General features: G+C 44.1%; 1 protein-coding gene across 2 annotated transcripts in view; it reads right to left on the reverse strand.

The window, feature by feature from the left end:
• Positions 1 to 23,979, reverse strand: part of TUBGCP2 (tubulin gamma complex associated protein 2) — a 1,158,397-nt gene that overhangs the window by 137,250 nt on the left and 997,168 nt on the right. For both annotated transcript variants that reach the window (XM_044056780.1, XM_044056781.1), the window contains exon 17: positions 19,231 to 19,394. In XM_044056780.1, coding sequence (XP_043912715.1) covers positions 19,231 to 19,394 — 164 coding nt within the window. The remainder of the gene's footprint in view (positions 1 to 19,230; positions 19,395 to 23,979) is intronic.

Raw genomic sequence — 23,979 nt, forward strand, 5'->3', positions numbered from 1 at the left:
TTCAGGTCCCAAAAGGCCATACTATCACCCCAGCTGTAAATCCTTCCACCTTCAACCATACTTACAGTACCAGATCCTATCCAACATCTTGTTCAGTCTATCAACATCTCAACCCCAGGCACATTAGCTCTAGATCCAAACACTACCACAAACTAATAAACAAATTCCTGAAGTTCATCACCAAGTATAGACTCAACCTAATACTTGGTGGCGATATTCACCCCAACCCTGTCCCACTCACTTCAGATACACATACCCCCTCTACTTGCAATCTAAGCTACAAACCTACAACTAACTCTCTCCTAGTCTGTCATCTCAATATTAGAAGCATTAATAACAAGGTACATGAATTGCATGCACTTCTGGATGTCCACTCCCCTGAGATTCTCTGTTTATCTAAAACCTGGTTAAAACCTAACACTAAAGACAATGAAGTGTTACCACCTGGGTACAACATACACAGGCTGGATCATGCTTCGAGGAAAGGGGGTGGGGTAGCTGTACTCTATAAATCTGAGTTGAATGTCACCATAGATGTAATACAACCTCCTCAGATTAATAACTCAGAGATTCTTTCCACCAAATTGCAATTTAATAAAAATAAATGCATTAATATCATCTGTATGTACATTCCCCCAGGTAACAATATATCTACATTTGAAGATATCCTGCACTGGCTATCATGTCACTACCCCCAAGAAACCCTACTACTTGGAGACTTTAACATAGACTGGGGCACCTGTTCCTCAGAATCCCCAACCACCCATATTAACCTGCATGCATTTACACAAATCATATCCACCCCTACCAGGATAGGTAAACCCAACCAAAAAGAAAGTATACTTGACTGGGTACTCATAAACAGTCACCCCCAACTGTACACCTGTGGTACCCTCCTTAATGGCCTAAGCGATCACCTTCTCACATATGTAATTAAGCACAAAACCATTAATTCCCAACAACCCTTACTCAGAAAGGTTAGAAACAATAAACACTTTGACCCTGCCAAATTCCAACAAGAACTAAACTCATGTAACTGGTCTATTCTAAAACACCTCCCCTTAGAGGAAGCAGTAGCATACTTTAACAACAAATTCCTTGAGATCCTTGATCTGCATGCACCTGTTCGTTCAAAGAGAACCAAGGCAAAAACTGCACCATGGCTTTCTATAGAGTCTAATCTCAAAATTACCCTTAGAAACAAAGCATGGGCTTTATGGCGTTCTTCTAAAGACCCTCAAGATCACATTAAATACAGGCAATCCAGGAACGAAACCAAAAAATCAATTTTACAAGACAAAAAACAATACTACTGTAATTTACAGACAGTAAATCAAAATAACCCTCAGAAGTTTTGGGCAGGTTTAAATAATCTACTACATCCTGGACAAACTTCAACCCCAATCCCTGCTGCTACTATTGATAAAACCCCTGAAGAGGTTTCTGATAGTTTTAACCAATTCTTTACTGAGACAATTCAAGCCCTAGCTAGCCAACTACCTCCTAGCTCCCCTGGTCCTGAAAGTAGCACCCCTAGAAACCTACTCGCATTCAGCTTCCAACCAGTCGCCACTTCACTTATCCGTACCTTGATCAAAAAATTAAAACCCACTACACTTTCTGCTGATCAACTCCCTGCAGAGTACCTACAAAAATCAGCTGATGCTATTGCTTACCCAGTCTCAATACTATTCAATCGAACCATAGTAGAAGCTACAATTCCCACCATCTGGAAAATATCCTATGTAATCCCACTTCACAAAGGAGGCAGCTCTACTGAATTCTCCAATTATAGGCCAATAGCTATACTCTCTCCACTTGCAAAGATTATGGAAAAATGTATTCATAGACAACTCATGCACCACCTAATCCAAAATCGCCTTATGGCAGACAGCATGGCTTCCGTCCTCATCACAGCACTACTTCAGCCCTCCTAGCCTTTACTAACACCATAAACCATAATTACAACAATAATTACATATCCTCAGCCCTCTTTTTGGATCTTTCCAAGGCATTCGATATGGGTGATCAACTTTTAATCCACACCCTGCAAACATTCTGTCTAGATACTGAAGCCCTCCAGTGGTTTCAATCCTACCTGAATGGTCAACAGCAGGCTGTCCTCTGGCAGAACAAACTCTTTAACCTTCTACCTAACACCCTTGGAGTACCACAAGGCCCTATACTAGGGCCCTTGCTGTTCTCCATCTTCATTAATAAGAAGTTATGTACCTACCATAACGTTCCATGTTAGTTGTCTTCTTCTCGCCTTCTTTCTTGCTGGATGGGTTCGGAGCCGACCCTCGGCCCGACTCGGCCAATACTAAAGCTCGAGAGCTTATTCCACCGGCTCGAGGCTCCCCTATATCCCACAATGCTAGGCGGTAACTACTCAGATCTCATTTGATAGCTAAAACCAAGCAGTTCTGGTCTCCATAGAATGGAGAAGAGAGAAAAGGAACCCATCTCTATATATAAAATGTAGGTAAAACTACCACAAACATAAAAAGGGAGAATAGAGGTGGTAGAACATGTGGGAAGGAAAAAATCCCAATGGAAGATCCCAAATATTCCTATCGGTCTGTCTAGGCTAGTGGGAAGGAGGGTGGGATGCAAGAAAGAAGGTGAGAAGAAGAAGACAACTAACATGGAACGTTATGGTAGGTACATAACTTCTTAATGTTAAGTTGTCAATCTCTCCTTCATTCTTGCAGGATGGGACCTCGTCTCTAGCACCTTACCCCGGGTGGCCTATCGGAACAGACTCTTGAGAACAGTGGAACCAAAGTTGGCACGGTTTCTGGAGGCCATATCCAATTTGTAATGCAAAATAAAGGTATGAGGAGAAGCCCATGTGGCTGCTGCACAAATGGAATCTATTGGCAGCCTGTCCCGAAAAGCTACAGATGTAGCTAATGCCCTAGTTGAATGAGCTCTAGGTCTTGAAGGCAGTTTTTGATGTCTGATTTCATAGATGAAGGTAATTATAGAGGTAAGCCATCTTGAAAGGGACACTTTAGTAACTGGAAGGTCCAATTTCCCTTCTGCATAAGACAGGAAAAGCTGATCAGATTTCCTGAACTGTTTAGTCCTGTCTAAATAATATCTAAGTTGGCGGTGAACATCTAGAAAATGTAACTTTTGTTCCAACCTGTTGGAATAATCAGGGAAGAAGACGGGGAGAGCAATCATCTGGTTTAGGTTTGCCTCAGAGGAAACCTTAGGCAAGAAGGACGTATTAGTCCGGTGGGACACCCTGTCTTTATGGAAAACTAAGTAAGGAGGACGACTGCAAAGAGCATGAAGTTCAGATACCCTTCTAGCTGAAGTTATGGCTACTAGAAAAAGTGTTTTCCATGAGAGTAACTTAAGAGGGCATGACGCCGCTGGTTCAAAGGGGGGGAGAATCAAGGATGCTAGGACCAAATTCAAGTCCCATTGAGGTGGGGGATCTTTGATTGGGGGCTTGAGCAGAAAAACACCTCTTAAAAAGGCTTTGCAGAGCTTATGGGACATGATACTGGAGTCTGAGACACCTACATGAAAGTTAGATATAGCAGCTAGTTGTACTCTAATGGTAGATGAGGAAGAGCCTAAATGAAAGAGCTCTGCCAGAAAGTCTAGGATAGACTGGATAGGTGCAGTGAAGGGGTCTATATTTTTTGATGCTGCCCAGAAGGAAAAACGTTTCCACTTACTATTATAAATCTTCCTGGTAGAAGACTTGTGAGAGGCTATCAGGATGTTACGGACCGAATGAGAGATTAAGGGAAGCCTGGCTAGGGTAGGAATCGGAGAAACCACACTGTGAGGTTGACAGATTGAAGGGAGTGGTGCAGCTGGCCCGACTGGTGGGTCAAAATATCTGGACTAGAGCGTCTCTGGTGGGATGGCCTGGTAACGGGAAGAGAGTGAAGAAGTCGTGACACTTGCTGTTTTGGGGAGTAGCAAAAAGATCGCAGCAAGGCTGGCCCCATCTTTGGAAGACTTCTTCCAGCACTGATTCTTTTAGAGACCACACGTGAGGCATGAGAATAGCCCTGCTCAACTTGTCCGCAATCACGTTGGACTTCCTGGGAATGTGTGTTGCTATCAGAAAACGCTGAAAAGAAATCGCCCACTGCCAAAGTCTGAGTGCCTCTCGACATAAGGGGTAGGACTTGGTTCCGCCCTGTTTGTTGATGTACCACACTACGGACATGTCCGTCTGAATTGCAATAGTCCCTGTGGGAAGAGAGTCCTGAAGGGCTTGCAACGCTAAAAGCACTGCTCTCATCTCTAAGACATTTATGTGCAAGTGGCACTCGAAAGGTTGCCACGTGCCCTGGACTGTCCTGCCCTGATAATGCCCCCCCTCCCACCAGATCAGGGAGGCGTCCGTTGTCACCGTGGCGATTGGGGGGGGAGAATGAAGGGTCTGCCCTGGAGAACTTGAGGTGATGTGATCCACCAAGACAGGTGATTCTTGCATGATTGAGTTAGTAGGATGATGTGAGACATCGGGAGCTGTTGGAAGGACCACTGAGTAAACAGCATCCACTGGAGGATCCGCATGTGAAAACGAGCTAAGGGGAGAAGTGTAATAGTAGCTGTCATGAGTCCTAATACCTTCAAGACTACCCTGGCTTTGACCTTGTTGCATTGAAGTAGAAGGTAAACTTGTTTGCGGATATCTAACACTCTTTGCTCTGTAAGTATGGCGGAAAGATTGACTGTGTATAAGGTGGCGCCTATAAAGGTAATAGATTGACAAGGCGACAAGGCAGATTTTTCGAAATTTATTGAAATGCCTAGAGCTTGGCAAGTTTGGATGGTGAAGTCTCTGGACAGAAGCAGTTGATGTCTGGTGGTGGCGGTAAGGAGCCAGTCGTCCAAATATGGAAACACCTGGAATCCTTGACATCTCAAGTGAGCCGCGACCACTGCCATGCATTTGGTAAACACTCGGGGGGCTGTAGTGAGACCAAAGGGCAGGGCCCTGAACTGGTAGTGACTGGCTCCCACAGCCTGAAGCGGAGAAACCTCCTGGAGCATCTGTGCATTTTGATATGGTAGTACGCATCCTGAAGGTCTATCGAGCACATTCAATTGTCCTGACCCAAGAAGGGTAGAATGGACTGTAGCGTGACCATCCGGAATTTTGTTTTTTTGATATAATTGTTTAACTTGCTGAGATCCAGTATTGGTCTCCAGTCCCCTGTTTTTTTTTGGTACCAAAAAGAATTTGGAGTAGATTCCGGATCCTTGCTGGTCTGCTGGGACTGGTTGGATATCTCTTTTTGACAGCAGCTTTGATATTTCTAATGCTGCTTGTTCCCTTAGACTGGGTGGAACGTCTGGAAGGGATCCTTTGGGTTGGGATGGGATGTGAATAAAAGGAATTTTGTAACCCTCGGATATGATTGACTGTACCCATTTGTCTTGAGTGAGGGAAAGCCAGGCTTTTGGGTACAGTAATAATCTTCCCCCGACTGCCTCCGAAGGTGGACAGCCGGGCAGCTCCTCAGGGATGCTGAAAGGGTTTATCAGAGAAAGTTTCCCTGCTACCCTGGTTTTGCAGACCACCTCTGCCCCTAGGGCGGTGTCTATTGTTATTCCCCCCTCTGCCTCTAGAGGGGAATCGACCTTGTGCGTCAGATGAGACTCCCTGTGGTTTGCGGAACCACATTTTTCCTCCCTTCTGACCTTTTGGATAAGGTCTAGAAGGGGTAGAAAAATGGACTCCCACGGCAGAGAGAGTCTTAACTTCCTGCTCGCACCTAGTCAATGTATCCTTCACCTGAGGTCCAAACAATGTTGAGCCATCAAAGGGGGAATTGGTGAAGGACGCCTTGAAAGGGTCCGCAAAATTACAAAGCCGCATCCAGGCGTGACGTCGTAAAGCTACACCTGTGCCTGCGGCCCTACTCACCCCATCAGCTACATATGAGATAAGCCTCATGGAGGAGTTGACAATCGAATTCAGGGGATCCCAGAGCCGAGTGGATGGAGCCGATGGAAGGGGACCTAGACCTCTTCTTTGAAGGTGGCTCCGATAAGCCTATCGGAGCCAACTGAGTCTTGACAACCTCGGCTCCAGCCGGAGCCGAGGTAACGGTATGAGACTTTGAAACATCGACTCCAGCCGAAGCCAATGTCGAAGCAGCTTTAATGCTCCCAGGAGACGGCTCTGAAGCTGGAGCTGACGGCCTGGAAGTCTTAGAAGGCTTCCCCGACGCAGACTGGGTCGGGGGGCCCTCAGGCTTTACCAAGCCTCGAAGTATGAGCTTGTTTTTGAGTTCCTGCAGGACTCTAGGGCTGAATGCATGGCAAACAACACATGAGTCCTGCAGGTGCAAAGGTCCCAGGCAACAGACACAAGAAGTGTGACCGTCTGTCAGAGACATTTTCTGACAGCACGAATCACACTTCTTGAAGCCTGAGACCATGGAGTCTTTAGACATCCTGAAAGGCTGTATGAAAACACAAACACAACACACAGACACACCATTTAACCAAATAAAAATCCAGTCACACTGAAAGGACAGGGAAAAAAAGGGAGTGGGCCAAAGGCCTAAAAGTTAAAAAAGGGAATAAAACGGGAATTCAAACACAAGGGGGACCCGATTTAAACTAAAGGGATACTCTGTATAAAAACTAAACTAAATAGAAAAAATAGTGGTAGAATTTGAAGTTTGTAAACAAGAAAACTCACTAACCTGCCAGAGCCGGTAGAAAAAAGTACCTCGTCAGCTAAGCGGCAAACGAGATCTGAGTAGTTACTGCCTAGCATTGTGGGATATAGGTGAGCTTCGAGCCGGTGGAATAAGCTCTCGAGCTTTAGTATTGGCCGAGTCGGAGCCGAGGGTCGGCTCCGAACCCATCCAGCAAGAATGAAGGCGAGATTGACAACTTAACATCGACCTTTATACTGTCATCCCAAAAATCAGCTGTATCCAATATACTGATGACTCTACTCTGATTTGCTCAGCCACATCTCCAGTAGAGTTATGGCCAGCTACCCAGACCACCTTTAATACAATAGAAAACTGGCTTTCTGAACATTGTCTGATCCTAAATCCCAAAAAAACTAAAATGCTGTTATTTTCACCAACACGTAGGTCTACCGCTTTCACCTTTACCATAAAATCAAATGATGGCACAATAATCTCCCCTGACCCATCTACAAAACTATTAGGTGTCATCATAGACAATAATCTAAAATTTGACCTACATGTTAACCAAACTATCAAAACCATCAATAAAAAACTAGGGTCACTTTACAGAATAAAAGCCTTCCTAACCCCTCCAGCTAAAATTGCCATAGCTCGCTCTCACCTTCTTTCAACCCTTCTGTAGGCATCCCCTCTACTCTCCAATTTAAACAAGACTGTCCTTAACAAACTCTCAATTTGCTACAATCACATTGCCAGATTTGCCACTGGGCTGCCTTTTAGGACACATCATTGCATCAATCTAAATCAGTTTGGGTGACTTGAACTACCCAGCCTAATCCAGTATAACCAACTGATTATGGCCTATAAAATCCTCTATAATCCGGACAATACTCCTGCACTTAAAAATATTATCACCCCCTATAACAATCCTAGACCGCTTCGATCCTCTACCAAACTACTAATTCAGACTAGCAAAATTAATAACACAGCTGGTGATTCTCTCTTTGCAAACTCTGCAAGTAGATCCTGGAACTCTCTTCCAGCTGATATTACCTTACTTTCCACCTTAGGTCAATTTAAAACTAGACTCAAGCAACATTTGTCACTTAACTGGCTATGTCACTGTATCAAGCCTGGCTAACTCTCTCTAGAATGTGTAAAAATCTGTTAACCAGTTTACTGTGTAATTTAATTTAATCCTGACTTGTGCTCAGGATTAACTGCAACCTGTGGAACTTTGTTTAACTTGCTTTCTTATATAATCTCGGCAAATAGTCTGTTTGTAATATGTAATGCTGGTATTATGTAATGCTGTATCTGCTTACCCTTGGAGCTTTTCTCCCCGGGCCTCCGCTGAAAATGGACATGCATCCAGTCGGACTATCCCGGTCAACAAATGTAAAATAAAAAAATAAAATAAAGAACTTGGATTAGCGTAAAAAATGTTTAAATTGCTTTCGTCAACCACTGACTTCATTAGAAAAATCATCTAAAAAAATAGAACACATTTAAATACACACATCAATTAGCAGTTAATAAACATCAATTACCAATAAGTAACACCCTACTCTTGAATTAAGGAACACAATATATAACATATTAGCATATCAGAGCATATTCGAAGTCCATTCCTGAAGGCTACGTTAACTCTAAAGAAGGAGGTGATGTCATCAGTGAATCTACATCTGAGTGTTTGGAAGATGAGCGCCCTAATATACGTCCAGGGAATGAAAGAGACCTAGAACTTTCCTACAATCCTTCTCAATCTACTAATAATTTAGGAGTTACCTTGGGAGCTCGACCCAAGGATATTTCTTCTTTTTTGAGAAAGGTTTGAACAAACCATCCGGACAGAGGATGAATACAATAACGCGGAACAAACTGAGTGTAGCCAGCGACAACTAGTAAGTACTAACCGTAACCTTTTTAAATTAACTGATATCACCTTTACAGAAGAACAAACAAACATTTTGACTTTGGGACTTAATTTTATTACTTCTAGGAGGCTTTTAAGAGCTTTAGCTGCAAGTTGAACCTTAAATATGTATTACATGACATTGAACTAAAAATAAGTAATTTTAATATACCTAGTACTTATAATCCACTATTAAATAATACTTTAAAAGTCTTTGAAAGTGCCTGTATCAATTTAGTGAATTGCATAAAAGTAAACCTTCTATGAAAATGTTCAATCTGAATAAAAAAACAGTGTGAAAGTTAACTTTAGGTAAGATGAATAATATTAGATTTATGAAGGCCGATAAGGGTGGGTGGGGTGGGGTGGGGGTGGTGATTATGTTTCAACAAAAATATGTGAATTCTATGATGGAAATGTTGGAATAATGAAAATAAATATTTGTTGACATCTTTTTTAGATGTTAAGAAAGTTTCAGACATATTAAGTGGTTATTATATGAGCTTCTAATGGATGGTTATATTAACCTAGAGTTATACAACTTTATGGATACAGATTGTCCATCATTGGGAATTCTATTTGGAATTCCAAAGATTCATAAGAATCCCACAAACCCACCCTCTTTCATCCTACTGTCTCAGCACCAAACTGTATAACTGAAGGCATTTTGTTGTTTCTTGATTATATGTTAAATCCAGTGGTTTAAAGGCTTAAATCTTACATTGCTGATTCCTGGGATTTTCTGGACAAACTAAGAAGTTTTGGTACTTCGTATGATTTTAATGACACTTCAAACTTAATTTTTACTGTTGATATCTGCTCCCTATTCACCTGCATTCCACATGAGAAAGGAATGGAGTATGTGAGAAATTATTTGTTTAAAATTGAGCAGTTAGATAAAGATTTTATTTATTTAATTTGCACCTTATTACATATAATGTTAAACTTTTAGTTATGTACTCACCATAACTTCAGATGTTTGGGATCCATCTCGCCTACATTCTGACTGATGGGTTCGGAGCCGATCCCTCGGCTCCGACTCGGCACGCTTATGCCAAAGAGCGAAGTCTCTTATTGGCTGAGCTTACTATATCCCAGGATGCACCACTACCAGTCCCCCAGATCTAGTTTGTCCGCATACATGCACACATGCACGCCCTGCTTATATAACATCGTCAGATGAAACAAGATAAAACAGTAGAACTCAAAACCGTTCAATCTCTTCTGATCTCCAAGGCAGGGGGAAGGAGGGTGGGTATAGGAATGTAGCGAGATGGATCCCAAACATCTGAAGTTATGGTGAGTACATAACTAAAAGATGTTATGTGATCCTATCTCGCCTACATTCTGACTGATGGGACAGCGTCCTAGCACCTGAATCCTGGGTGGCTCACTGGAAAACACTCCTGAGTACCGTGGAACCAAATGATGCTCGCCTTTAGATGCCACATCCAATTTAGAGTGCGAAATGAATGCGTGCGCATTTGACGAAGTAGCCATAGTACAAATCTACGACATAGCAAGCTTGGAATGAAAGGCTATAGAAGTCGCCATAGCTCTGGTGGAGTGAGCTTTGATAGATGTTGTAGGTTGCTTATTCGAAGAAGAATAAGCCTGAGTTATACAATCTCTAATCCATTTGGAGATAGTAGCTTTTGTGATGGTTTTACCCAATTTATTGTCTGAGAAGGACACAAACAATTGGTCTGACTTACGAAATTGCTGAGTCCTGTCTAAATAGAAGCGCAATTGCCTGTGAACATCCAATTTATGGAGAGTGTATTCTGCTTCATTGGAGAACTTTGGGAAGAAAACTGGTAGCTCTAGAGATTGTTGAAGACAAAGACTAGAACAGACCTTTGGGACAAAGGATGGATTAGGCCTAAGTGATACTCTGTCCTTGTGGAAAATCAAGTACGGCGGTTTAATAGATAGGGCTTGAAGCTCTGAAACTCTTCTTGCAGAAGTAATTGCAACTAAGAAGGCAGTTTTCCAAGACAGATATTTTAACTCACATGTAGCAGCCGGTTCGAAAGGGGGAGATGTTAATGCACGAAGCACCAAATCAAGATCCCACGGAGGCGCAGGATGAAAAACTGGGGGTCTTAACAGGCCCGCACCTTTAATAAAGGTCTTGCATAATCTGCTACTCATCAATGGAGGATCCATGGATTCGTGGAATTTAGAGATAGCCGCCAGTTGGACTTTAATAGTAGAGACAGAAGATCCTTGATTAAACAGGGATGTTAAGAATTTCAAAACTTCCGGGATCGGAGCAGTGATAGGGTCTAAGCCCTTGAATTGAGCCCAGATAGCAAACCTCTTCCACTTACTGAGGTACAATTTGTTAGTGGTGGGTTTGTGGGCCGAAGATAAAATGTGAATAACTTCCGGGTCTAATGTGTGACTTCTGACCAAGGTCGGAAGTGGAGGAGCCAGGCTGTCAACTTCAAGGAGTGTAGGGACTGATGCTGTCGTCCCGACTGATGGATTAGCAGATCCGGAGTTAGATCTAACGTCCAAGGATCGCCCACCGCATGTTTCTTCAGGTAGGGAAACCATACCTGACGAGGCCAGTATGGAGCAATCAGTATCATTGTGGACCCCAATTGAGAAGCTTTCTGAATGACTTTGGAGAGAAGTGGTATCGGAGGAAAGGCATAAAGTAGCCCTGTTGGCCAAGGTTGTGCTAGAGCATCCAAAGCTGCTTCCCCTTGATGTGGAGTCAAGGAGAAGAACCTTTTGCACTTCGTGTTTAGTGGCGTTGCAAATAGATCGCAGCACGGCGTTCCCCATCTCCTGAAAACCTGAGCTGCTACTGTTTCGTTTAGGGACCACTCGTGGGGAGAGAGAATTGTCCTGCTCAATTTGTCTGCCAATATATTTGATTTCCCCGGAATGTGGGTCGCTACCAAGAAGCGGTTGGTAGCTACAGCCCATTTCCACACCCTCATGGCCTCTCTGCAAAGGGGTAAGATCTGGTCCCTCCTTGTTTGTTTAGATACCAAACCACCGACATGTTGTCTGTGTGGATGGCGATGATGCCCTGAGGAAGAAACTTGTGTAAGGCCTGTAGGGACAGAAGTACAGCCCTCATCTCCAACACATTGATGTGGAGAAGAGCTTCGTCTGGAAGCCAGGAGCCCTGAACTAACCTGCCCAGACAATGCCCCCCCCACCCTATCTGGGAGGCATCTGTCGTCAGGGTAACCACTGGAGAGGGAATAACAAAAGGGCTTCCTTGATTTAGATTGGATGTCTGAAGCCACCAGCGAAGGTCCCGTTTGCATGTTTCTGTAATCATGATGGGATGATTGAGGGGAAGGTCCTGAAAGGACCATTGAGTTGACAATAGCCACTGAAGAATCCTCATGTGCAATCTTGCCAGAGGAACTATAAGAACCGTGGCAGACATTGAACCTAAAACTTGTAGGACCATCCTGGCTGGGGCTTTGGATCTTGAAATCAGGGCTTGAACTTGGCCCTGTAACGTTTGGATCCTTTTGGTAGGAAGAAAAACGCGCATCAATTTTGAGTCTATCTCTGCTCCTATGAACCTTATGCGCTGAGAGGGCAGCAAGACAGACTTTGACCAATTGAATGTAATCCCCAGGGAAGCACCCAGGGAGATGGTGGCTTTGAGGTTGTCCATTAGTAGATGCCTGGTGGTGGCAGTCAGGAGCCAGTCGTCCAGATAGGGAAACACTTGGAATCCAAGACTTCTCAGGTGAGCAGTCACTACTGCCAAACACTTGGTGAACACCCTGGGGGCTGTGGTGAGACCAAAGGGCAGTGCACAAAATTGGAAATGACTGACTCCCAAGCTGAAGCGCAGATACCTCCTGGACGCCTGATGTATCGGTATGTGATAATAGGCGTCCTTGAGGTCTATGGAGCACATCCAAACATCCTTCTCCAACAATGGGAGAATGGATTGTAACGTGACCATTCGAATTTGGATTTCGTGACGGATTGGTTCAGTCTGCTGAGATCCAAAATTGGTCTCAGGTCCCCTGTCTTTTGGCACTAAAAGAACCTGGAGTAATTTCGGATCCGATCTGGTCTGTGGGGACCGGTTGGACGACTCCTTTTCTAGCAGCTTTAAAGCTTCTGCGGCTGCAATTTCCCTTTGACTGGGTGGTGGGTCCGGGATTTTTTGGACGGTGGGGGTGAACATGTGAATGGGATGGTGTAACCTCCGGCAATGATCCGGCACCCATCTGTCCTGAGTGATTGACTCCCAGGCTTTTAGGTGCTTGGCAAAACGGCACCCGACTGGCTCCGGAGCAGCACAGCCGGGCAATCCCTCATGATGTGTGGGAGGCTGAAGAGCCACGAAAGGACTCGCGGTCTCCAGAATTGCGGGGCCCTCTGCTGCCTCTGGGACGGCGTCTCCCAGAAAAATTTCCCCGTCCTCTGCCTCTGGAAGGGGAATCTTCCTGCTGTTGAGGAAAAAACTTACGTGATTTACGGAACCACATCTTCCCCCCTCCTTTAGCCTTGGGATAAGGCCGAAAGGGAGTGGAATAATGGGCACCTACGGCAGATAAAGTTTTTCCCTCTTGCTCACAGCGGGTAAGTGTGTCCTTAACCTTAGGTCCAAACAAAGAGGACCCATCAAAGGGAGCGTCGGCGAAGGAAGACTTGAAGGCCTCCGCAAACTGACACAAGCAGAGCCAGGCTTGTCTCCGTAGAGCCACGCCTGTGCCTGCCGCTCTACCCGCCCCTTCGGCCGCATAGGAAATGAGCCTCATGGACGAGTTAGAAATTGACGTAAGGATAGCCAACTGAGAGCTAACCGACTGGGCTAGCTGCTCAGGCAGGTTACCCGAGAGGGAATCTGACAGCTCCTTGACCAGATCCCTCTGAAGCCTAGTAAAATGTGCCAAATAATTCAGAGACCTTAAAGTAAAGGCCGCTGAAGTCAGGGTGCGCTTCCACCTGTCCATGCTCCTAGACTCCTTATTAGGAGGATGGACGGACGTTGAAGCCTCTGCCACGTCCTGTTGTGTAGCAGATGCCACCACCATGGCATCTACAGCCACGCCTTTAGTGAGGAACTCCTTCTCGGTGGGGCAGACAAAAATTTATTAGGACGAGAAGGACTGGTTCCACGGTATCTGGATGTTCCCACGCCTTCGACAAACTAAATCCAGGAGCTCGTCGAAGGGCGGAGACACCCAGGAGGCGGAGGGCTGAGCCCCAAAGGCCTTGAGGAGCACTGACTCATCAGCAGAGGGGGTTTGGATATCCAGCCTCGTTGTTTGAGGATCTCTAAGATGTCTGCAAATGAGACATCATCCGAGGACGACTTCGGGGACCCCTCCGCATCATCAAAATCAGTGTCCGATGTAATAGACTCGGGGGAGTCCACGTGCTTCCTCTTGCACGATCTCTTCCTTGGGGGTTCCTCCGAAGACAACTCCGAAGAACCCTCAGGAGGAGGGGAACCCCCAATGGGGGTAACCTCAGGCCCAGGGGCTCCGCTGCCTACGGACAGGGGAACTGCCAAAGACCCAGTCTCCACGCCCAGGGAAGGTGCCGGTAAAGCTGGAGAGATGGCCGAAGACTTGGCCAAAGCACTCCTCATAGCTCTGAAAGCCGGACCCCCAGAATCCTGGGAGTGTCCGGCCCCCGGAGCCACGATAGTAGACGGAAGTCCCGCAGCCGAAGCACCGAGAGGGAGGCTCGGAACCGAAAGCATAGGTCCCGAAACATCACCCCCGGGTCCAGCCGAAGAAGTCCGTGTACCAAACTCGGACCCGAAGGCCCGGGTTGGAGTAAGGGTCGGAGCCGACCCTAAGATCTCCACCGGCTCCAACAACACCTGCTCCGACGGAGCCGGCGGTCGGAGGAGGAATAGCAATAGGATGGGCATGGGCTATCGGCTCCGAAGCCAACTGGGTCGGAGCCGAAACAAATTTTGAAAGACTGGGGACTGGAACAGTCTTTGGAGCACCCTGTCTATATCCGAATCCGACATCCTCAAGACTTAGAGGATACTGAACGGGTTCGAGATGGCCTCTCCAACGGCCCCAAAGGGCTGGGGGACCGGCTCGGCGACTCGATGACTATCGGCGCCGAAGGAATACCACACTAGTTTCCATCGGTGCCGAGGAGGACTTGGCGCCGAGGAGGAAGTGTCTGAGCGGGCAACCCTTGTCGGCTCCGAGACCAGTGGAGCCAACGGTGACCTGCCTCGATGCCCCAGCCATCGGCTCGAAGCCAGAGGAGTCGAGACTGGTGGCATCGAGGCAGACCGTTCGCCTCGGCTCCAAGTCCTTGGAGCCGAAGGAGAAGCCTGCCTATGTCTTTTGGCGGCGGATCCGACGGACTGGTCGGAGCCGCCTTTTCTTTTAGCTGGAGAAGGAGAGGATGCCAAAGCTTCTTCAAAAGAGGGTTTTATTAAGCCTTTAAGGATGAGTTTATTTTTCCTCTCCTGGAGGACCCTCGAGGAAAAAGCGTGACACACGCTGCATGACTCTTGTAAATGTTTTGCACCCAAACAATAAACACAGAGAGAGTGGTCATCTGTGATTGACATTTTAAAATTACATTTGGTGCATTTTTTGAAGCCCGAAGGCCTAGGATTTTGAGACATTATGACCAAAAATGCAGTAATTCTCTGACAGCAAGAACACACAATCCTAACTTTACTTAACTGACTCTACAAAAATCAGCTTACAACTGCCGGTTTAACAATCCGAACAAGAAAAAACTCAAGGGGATCTGAAATCCCAAAGGTTTGAGTGGGGTTAACTGACCGGGAAAGGCCCTACAGATGAAGGAGGCCTGAAATCAGAACCAACGCCCAATCACACTACAAATTTTCACAAAAAAAACTTCAATCACTACACAAAGCACAGAGTAGCCGTTAAAACAGCTTTTTATGACAGGAAAAGCAATTTTCTGACAGAAAAAAGTAAGTAAAAATACTACTCAGCTCAGCCAGCTCGAGACCACGTCTTCGCTAGTTAGCGGCAAACGAGATCTGGGGGACTGGTAGTGGTGCATCCTGGGATATAGTAAGCTCAGCCAATAAGAGACTTCGCTCTTTGGCATAAGCGTGCCGAGTCGGAGCCGAGGGATCGGCTCCGAACCCATCAGTCAGAATGTAGGCGAGATAGGATCACATAACATCAATTATTTCTTGTTTGTCAATAGGGTTTTTAGGCAGGTCAGGGGGTGACGATGGGCTCCCCTGCCACTCCTGCATATGCCAATGTGGTCTTAGGATGGTGGGAACATGCAATATTAGCCCCCTTGTTACAGTGTTTTGGTATAAAATTTTATTATAGATATGTGGATGATATGATTTTTATAACTGAAGGAGATATATCCAAGATTACGGAGTTTTTAAGTTTACTGAATGAAGGGTCAGAGTTTTTAAAGTTTACTCTGGGAGATTCTGGCACCCAAGTTAATTTTCCAGATGTGATAATATCTTGGAACAATTATTTACTTATATTTGATAGTGAAATTTATAGAAAACATACTTTTTTTACAACTATCTTCATTTTTCCAGTAATCATCCTCTGTTTATTAAAAAGAATATTCATAAGGGCCAGTTCATCAGGACCTCGAGGATGACTTTGATTGATATGACTCTTGAACAAGAAATACATTTTATAACTTCCTTGTTTCTTGAAAGGGGCTATAATTTACAGTTCTTAAATAAAACAGCTGATGAAATAAGATCTAGGAGAGCTGTGGATTTTCCACCTATCCTTATAAAACCCCTGATTAAGTCTAACAATGCTGACCTGACTAATGAACAGTCTACCAATTTCTGTCTAGACAGGACTGTGGATCATTTTGATATACGTAATATTATTATGAGAAATTGGAAAATTTTCCATGGGAATGCAGAATTGTTTAAAGTGGTTGTTGATAGGCCTAGGCTTCTTTACAGTAGCCATTTTAATATTAAAACGATGTTGCAAAATGATAATACCAAAGTTTTGAATTTGAAAAGTATTTCTAATAAAATCAGGGTATAGTCATACCCTTCGGGAAAAACAAGGTAACCCCAAGCTACCATATAGGTGGCAATCCACTAAGCACAGAAGAGGTTATCAGGGACCTGGGGACCCAGGTTGACAGTGGCCTTTCTTTTGACACTCACATTGCTAAAGTGGTTAGAAAGATCTTCTACATTGCCCACCTGATCATGAAGGGATTCACATCCAGATCTAGTGAGGTCATTGTTCCCCTGTACTCTTCACTTATCAGACCAATGATCGAGTACAATGCCCCATTCGGGATGTATCTCACCCGACATCTGCAGCAATTGGAGAGACCCCAAAAGTTCCTCACCAAAAGGATAAAGGGACTCCAAAATCTGTCATATGCTGCCAGATTGAAGAAACTCCAGCTCTATTCAGTCGCATACCGTCTGCTCAGAGGTGACATGTGCCTGACATACAAGGCCATGTCCAACCCGGAATTAATGGACATGCTCCACCTCAAAAAATCCAAATTCACCAAAACCACTAGAGCAAGCGACTTAAACCTTAGCATGGATATAAATAGGACGTGCTGCAGGGATAGATTTATCACTCAGAGACTCCCTATGCTGTGGAATAAAATCCCGGTCCATGTGAGGCAGAGCACCTCGCTGGCTCTGTTCAAGAGAAATCTTGACCTGTGGATGGGAGATCGTAGGTTTACCCCGGGAATCATCTCTGTGTCACTGCTGGACAGAGGCACAACAAACTAATGGGCACAGTATTTTTTCATATAAGGGGTGGCATAAGCCACAAAACTTTGGGCTAGGCTTATAAATGCCTTAGGGCAGATAGCCTAGTATAAACCTATGAACCTATGTACCAATGTGGGCATTGTTCGATTTGCAGGTACATTTTGAAAGAGACTTTTTAAAATCTACATCATTTGGATGCTATCATATCTATTACAGGAGTTTATGACCAACACCGAAAGCATAGTTTATATCAGTGTTTGTTCTGAATGTGATAGTTTTTATATAGGTTTGACTGTGAGAAGTTTACACAAACGTACGAGAGAACATCTGTATGCTATAAAGAATCATGACAGTAACAATGCCATTTTTAGACATAAGTTAAAATGTGATTTAAAAAAATTTAGGTTTGCCATATTTGAGCAATTTCCCAAAGACTTGAGAAAGGGAGACTACAGAAATCAGGTCGAACAAAGAGAAGAGACTTTGTGGCAGATAAGAATGGGAGCAGATATTTACCCAGGTCTAAATGATTCTATCAATATTAAATGTTTTCTTAATGGTAGGAGGCGTAAAATTCAAAAATGATGTGTTTTCACTATATACATGCTTTTACATACATTTTAATAGGCTGTTTACTTGTATTTAAATGTTACGTACTGTGTTCTTTAATTCAAGAGTAGGGTGTTACTTATTGGTAATTGATGTTTATTAGCTGCTAATTGACGTGTGTATTTAAATGTGTTCTGTTTTTTTTAGATGTTTTTTTTCCTGATAAAATCAGTGGTTGACGAGAGTGATTAAACATTTTTTTATGCTAAGCCAAGTCCTTGCCTTTCTTATCCATTTTATTTCTTGGTTGCTGAGCCTGCTGTGGTGGTATTGTTTTTTTGAGTGATTTTGTTTTCCACCTATTCATGCACTATTTTCATTTTGAAGCTAAAAGAGTCCCCATACTTCTCTTCTGAGTAGCCAGACTAAACCTCTGGCAGATGAGGCAGCTGTCAAATTTGTTTTCCACTCCAAGACACTGAGGCAGTAATAGTGCAAGTCATGGATAATAATTTGACAATTGCACAAGCATTTAGGAATGTGAACAAAGGACATTACTAATGATGGTAGTGAGTTAGACTGGAACTGTGAGAGACACAAAAATAACTGAGCTCTGGAGTCGTGTGCTTATTTAGGTAGTGCATGACATTACAGTAGTACTCACCAGTATAGGCACCTGACTTGTCCCTGAATGCAGGACTCTATGAAAACAAAAATGTTATGAAACATGACTGGTGATAACACACTCAACTTGGTACTCAACAAAGTGGGTTCTGGAGATTATATTATTTTTGCAGGAAAATTAGACATACTGTTACATCAAATGATTGAGGGACAAAGAATTATTTTTCTGGTCATAATTTATTTGATTTTAGAGCATTTTTCTTCTTTATTAAGAGCATCCTATGCTTTTTTTAACTTTTTAAAGGCGTTTAGTCTTAAATTAGATGTGTAAACATTAGTTTACCAAATGTATGTCTGTTCTTGCTTGCAAGTTTGATGACGTTGGAGTTGGCTATTTTAGACAAGTTGCAGGATATGATCCCCAACACCAGTTTTTTTTTTTGGGAGAGGCTTCCACATAAAGCACCTAACAGACTTCAACATACTGATGGTCAAATAAATGAACTCTATCCATGGATAGGAGATGTCCATTTATGTTGTTTCAGCAACAAGACCAAATCACATCCCATATGTACAAAAAAGTGATTTCATGCCTTGTAATGGTTTACTGCTTAAATATTTTGCTTCACATTTAGGTGATGAAAGACATTTGACTGGTGACCTTGTGGCTTACATCTTTAGCTGTGAAGCAACACATTTACTGTAGACAAGGCCTCATGACTTCCTGCTGACATACTGCATCTAGTTCAATGTTTCTTGATAGGCACACCTGAAATACAACATACCTGTAGATTATACTGATCATACTGTGTTCACAATCATTGGTGCTGTAAATGCTTAGTTTGTCCAAGAGGTCCAGCAGATGTGTGGAGAAATTACTGTCAAATTTAGTGATTGTTGCATCAAAGCCAGAAGAAGACTGAAATGCATCCACGTGTTCTGCTAGGTACTGAAATAAAAAGATAAAAAAAGCAGTTGAGTCAGGCACTCCAATTCAATGTTATTCATATAAATGCATAATCTCACTCTCATAGGATCTGTAGGACGCCGTTATGACACAGGATAGCAGCATTACCCAGTCACAATGTCAGATCTTCAACAAATATTCATTAAACTGGGCATTCATACCAGTGTAACTACCCTCATGCTAGTATAGAAAACCCTTGGTCAAATTCTGCAGTCTATTAAGGTCTGCCCTTTAAAAGAAAGTACTATTGTCCTAGTAGTCCAAGGCATGTAATTAGCACATAGAAAAATGAATCAGTAAGATATAACGTGAGTAAAAGAATATATCAGAAAATATTATCTGCACAGTTTTAAAATAGATGCTGAATTAATATATGGGAGATACTAAAAAAGTTACTTTAAGAGAACATGTCTGACATGTTTAACAAAGAAAACACAAAGTAAATTGTGGAAGCACAAGAATGGGAGGAGAAAACATTAAAAAGTCTAGTATACAAGCAACAAAACAGACAATAGTTATATATAAAAAAATCAGGTCTCCTAAAAATATTAATTATTCCTATACGGCTTACTGGTCTCAAACAAAAGAACCCTAAAATTAGAATATATTTTACTGCTAACTGCTGGCAGAACTATAGAGATACATGTACTTGGATACATTGCCAGTGAGACTGTCTCAATAGTCAACAGTAGTGGCTACAAAGTCAGACTGTAATAACGTCTACATTATGGTTCAATGTACATCAATTTGAAGAACAAGTTCTCTTACAAACCCATAACAATCTGACTAAAGAACAACAAAAATCTACAACACTGCCTGTGTAACCTCTAAAACATTAATTCTGGGTTAGTGGAACCAGCCAGTCCATCAATTGTCTTGCAAAGAATATTGGAAAGGCTCTTCAACTACAATAACTAGTGAAAATTGCAAATATTTTCCTAAATAATTAAGACACTTGAAGAATGGGCAGACTGGGGGATCTACTAAGAAAACTCTGAAGAAAATAAAAGTACAGTTGTGTACACTTACCATAAATGTAGATCTTCGAGTGTATTCACTGTTGCAGTCATCACACTTGGGTTATCCTGCCAGGGGTAGCCCTCAGTCAGCCTGAATACTAGAGGCTTAGTATTTCTGTGTCGGTTGCTCTCGCTCCAAGATTGACGTCAGGTCGTCAGTGGTATAAAATCAGGCAGCAGACGCCATTACATCAGTTTGTCTTGCCCCAAATGTTAGGAGTCCATAAAAAGGGTGCTAGGTTATGGTGGAAGAACACCACCAGTAGAAAGTAAATACCAAAATTTCCCTGTAAGGAGTGAGGAAGAGGGAGAGAGAAAGACAGAAAAAAGGGGGATGGAGGGTGGGAAACCAGGACTGCAACAGTGAATACACTCAAACATCTACATTTATGGTAAGTGTACACAATTGTACTATGTTCTTCGTGTTTCCCTGTTGCAGTCATCACACTTGGGTTGATTCCCAAAGCTGAAGAAAAGTCAAGAAGACTGGGGTGTGGCTAGGATGCCCTGCAAGACTGCAGTTGCAAAGCCTGCCCTGGATTTGGAGAAGATAGATAGGTGGTAATGCTTGGTGAAGACACGAACAGAAGTCCATGTTGCAGCCTCCAGGATGTCCCTGGTAGGGACCCCTCTGAGAAAAGCTGCAGAGGTGGAGGTTGCCCTGGTGGAATGCGTTTTGACCCCCTTAGGGGGTGGTTTCCCATGGTGTTTGTAGCAGAAATGGATGCAGTGTGTTATCCATCTGGAGATTGTTTGTTTGGATATGGCCTTGCCCTCTGCTCCTGCTGCAAAGCTGACTAGCAATTGGTCAGTTTTCCTAAAAGATTTAGTCCTATCCAGGTAGAATCTGAGCTGTCTGTGCACATCTAGAGAATGCAGAATCCTTTCCCCCTTGTTTTGTGGGCTAGGGAAAATGTAGGCAAATTAACTGATTGGTTGAGAGCCACACTGGACACCACTTTAGGCATGAAAGTTGGGTTAGTCCTGAGAGAGGCCCTGTTAGCATGGAAAATGATGAAGGGCTCTATAGCCATGAGAGCTTGTAGCTCTGAAACTCTTCTAGCTGAAGTGATGGCCAGAAGCAAGGCTGTTTTCCAAGAGAGGAATTTTAACTCTGCTGAAGCTGCTGGCTTAAGGGGGGGGGGTAGTGTAAGTTTTTCCAACACAAAGTTAAGGTCCCAAGCTGGGGTAGGAGCTCTTCTGGGTGGCCTTAAATTGTTAGCCCCTCTTAGGAACTGTTTGATGAGAAGGTGAGAGAAGAAAGGTGGCTCTGTGCTGTAATGAGTAGAGATGACAGAGGCATGAATTTTAATAGAAGAGAAGGAAAGGCCCTGGTCTGCTAGGTAATCCAGGATGAGTGGTAGGGAGGGCTGTGCTGTTTCAGCTCCTTTAGCATGGATCCCGATGCTATACCTTTTCCACTTGTCAGTATAGGATTTCCTAGTGCTGGGCATCTGGCCTCAAGTATAACATCCAGGACTTGTTTGCTTAGGCTGGCAGCTGGAGGAGAAGTCAGGGAATAAGCCAGGCTGACAGGTTCAGGGTCTGCAATTGTGGATGCATGAATTCTCCATTCGTCTGGGTCAGGAGTGTTGGGATCTGAGGTAGGTGCCATGGTGGCAGGGGTGACAGGCTGCACAGCAGTGGGTACCAGTGCTGGCATGGCCAGTCTTGGACAATCAAGATTGCCCTTGGTTTTTCCTCCCTTATTTTGAGCAGTACCCTTGAAATTAGAGGTAGAGAGGGAAATGCATAGATCAAGAGGTTTACCCATTGGAAGGATAGAGCATCCGCTTTCCAGGCCTTGCTGTGAGGATCCCTGGTGCAGAATTTGCAGAGCTGGTAATTATTGTGGGAGGATCCACCTTTGGGTTGCCCCATTTCTGGGTTACAAGGTTGAAGGTTCTGTGGTCTAGCTGCCACTCGTGTGGGTCTAGCAGGTTTCTGCTTAAGTTGTCTGCCAGTGAGTTTTGGGAGCCTGGCAGGAATTGTGCTAGCAGGTGAATTTGCATGGCTGAAGCCATGTGCCAAAGGGTCATGGCAAGCCTGCAGACAGGATAAGAGTGAGTTCCTCCCTGTTTGTCGATATACCACATCACTGTGGTGTTGTCTGTTTTGATCCCTAGAGGCCCCAGGGAGAGTAGGGGTCTGAAAGCTGTCAGAGTGTACTGGACAGCTAGTAACTCTTTTTGGTTGATTTAAAGATGTATTTGATTTTGGCTCCAATGGCCCTGAATGCACCTGTTGTCCAGGTGTGCACCCCAGGCATAATCCGATGTGTCTGTGGTTAGGGTCTGGGCAGCGTGGGGTTGTGAGAAGGGAAGACCCTTGTTGTGGTTGCATGCTGCAGCCCAGCAAAGAAAATCTTTCCTTAGACAGGGTATTATAGGTATGATAGTTGCCAGGTCCTGAGAGTGTTGACACCAAAGGCTTTTTAGGTACCACTGTAGTTTCCTCATATGCAGTCTGGCATATGGAATGAGTAGAATGTAGGATGCCATGAACCCTAGAGCTTGAAGGATTTTCCTTGCAGATAACTGGGTTTTGATGGATAGTTGAGAGAAGTAACCTGTCAGGTAGGCTTGTTTTTCTGGAGTAAGGAATGCCATGTGGGAGGCTGTGTCCAGGCTTGCTCCCAGGAATACAATTTTTTGAGTGGGGACTAGTTTGGATTTCTTTTTGTTTATAGTATACCCATCTTTTACAAAGATCAGGTGCTGTAAGAGCTTTTCCTGACTGTCTGCCTGAATCAGGCAGTCATCTAAGTAGGGGTAAATCTGAATATTTCTTTGCCTGCAAAATGCAATGGCTGGAGCCAGGCATTTTGTAAAAACTCTGGGCGAGGTGGATAAGCCAAAGGGAAGTGCAGAGAACTGAAAGTGCATAGATCCTGCCCTGAAACGTAGATATTTCCTGAAAGAATCCCTGACTGGGATGTGTAGGTAGGCCTCTTTTAGGTCTAGGGTGGCCAACCAAGCATCCTTAGAAAGCATAAGAAGAAGCTGCTGGACAGTGAGCATTTTGAATTTTGGTATCACTAAGAAGGTGTGAAGAATTGATAGAGCAAGGATTGGGTGCCAGCTGCCCTCTTTTCTGGGTACCAGGAAAAGTCTGAAATAGAAACCTTGGCCTATCTGATCTGCAGGAAAAGGCTGTATTGCCCTCATGGAGAGCAGGGAATTTACCTGTTTTTTGGCCTCTGCCCACTGGTTTGGAAGAAGATCTGGGAACCCTTTTGGGGTTGGCAGAGTGTGGAAACAAAATTTGTATCCCTGGGACACTATGTTGAGAACCCATTGGTCGTTGGTAATGGAGGCCCAAATTTATGCATGAGGCACAAGCAGGTGGGCAGAGGTAAGGGGTGGAGGTGTAAAGTCAATGTGAGTTCTTTCCATAAGGGGGTAGGGCTTAGCACTCCCTGTTTTTGAAGTGGAGGACTCCATTGCTTAGATCTCTGCATTCCCTGGGACTGCTGTCTGGGGGGGTCTGCTTCCACTAGGTCTTGTCTTTGCTGGCCTGGAAGGGGCTGGAAAGAACCAGTGTTTGGA

The sequence above is a fragment of the Protopterus annectens genome, chromosome 14.part0 (genome assembly GCF_019279795.1).
Source record: "Protopterus annectens isolate FY-2018-M chromosome 14.part0, PAN1.0, whole genome shotgun sequence".
Lineage (NCBI taxonomy): Eukaryota > Metazoa > Chordata > Ceratodontiformes > Protopteridae > Protopterus > Protopterus annectens.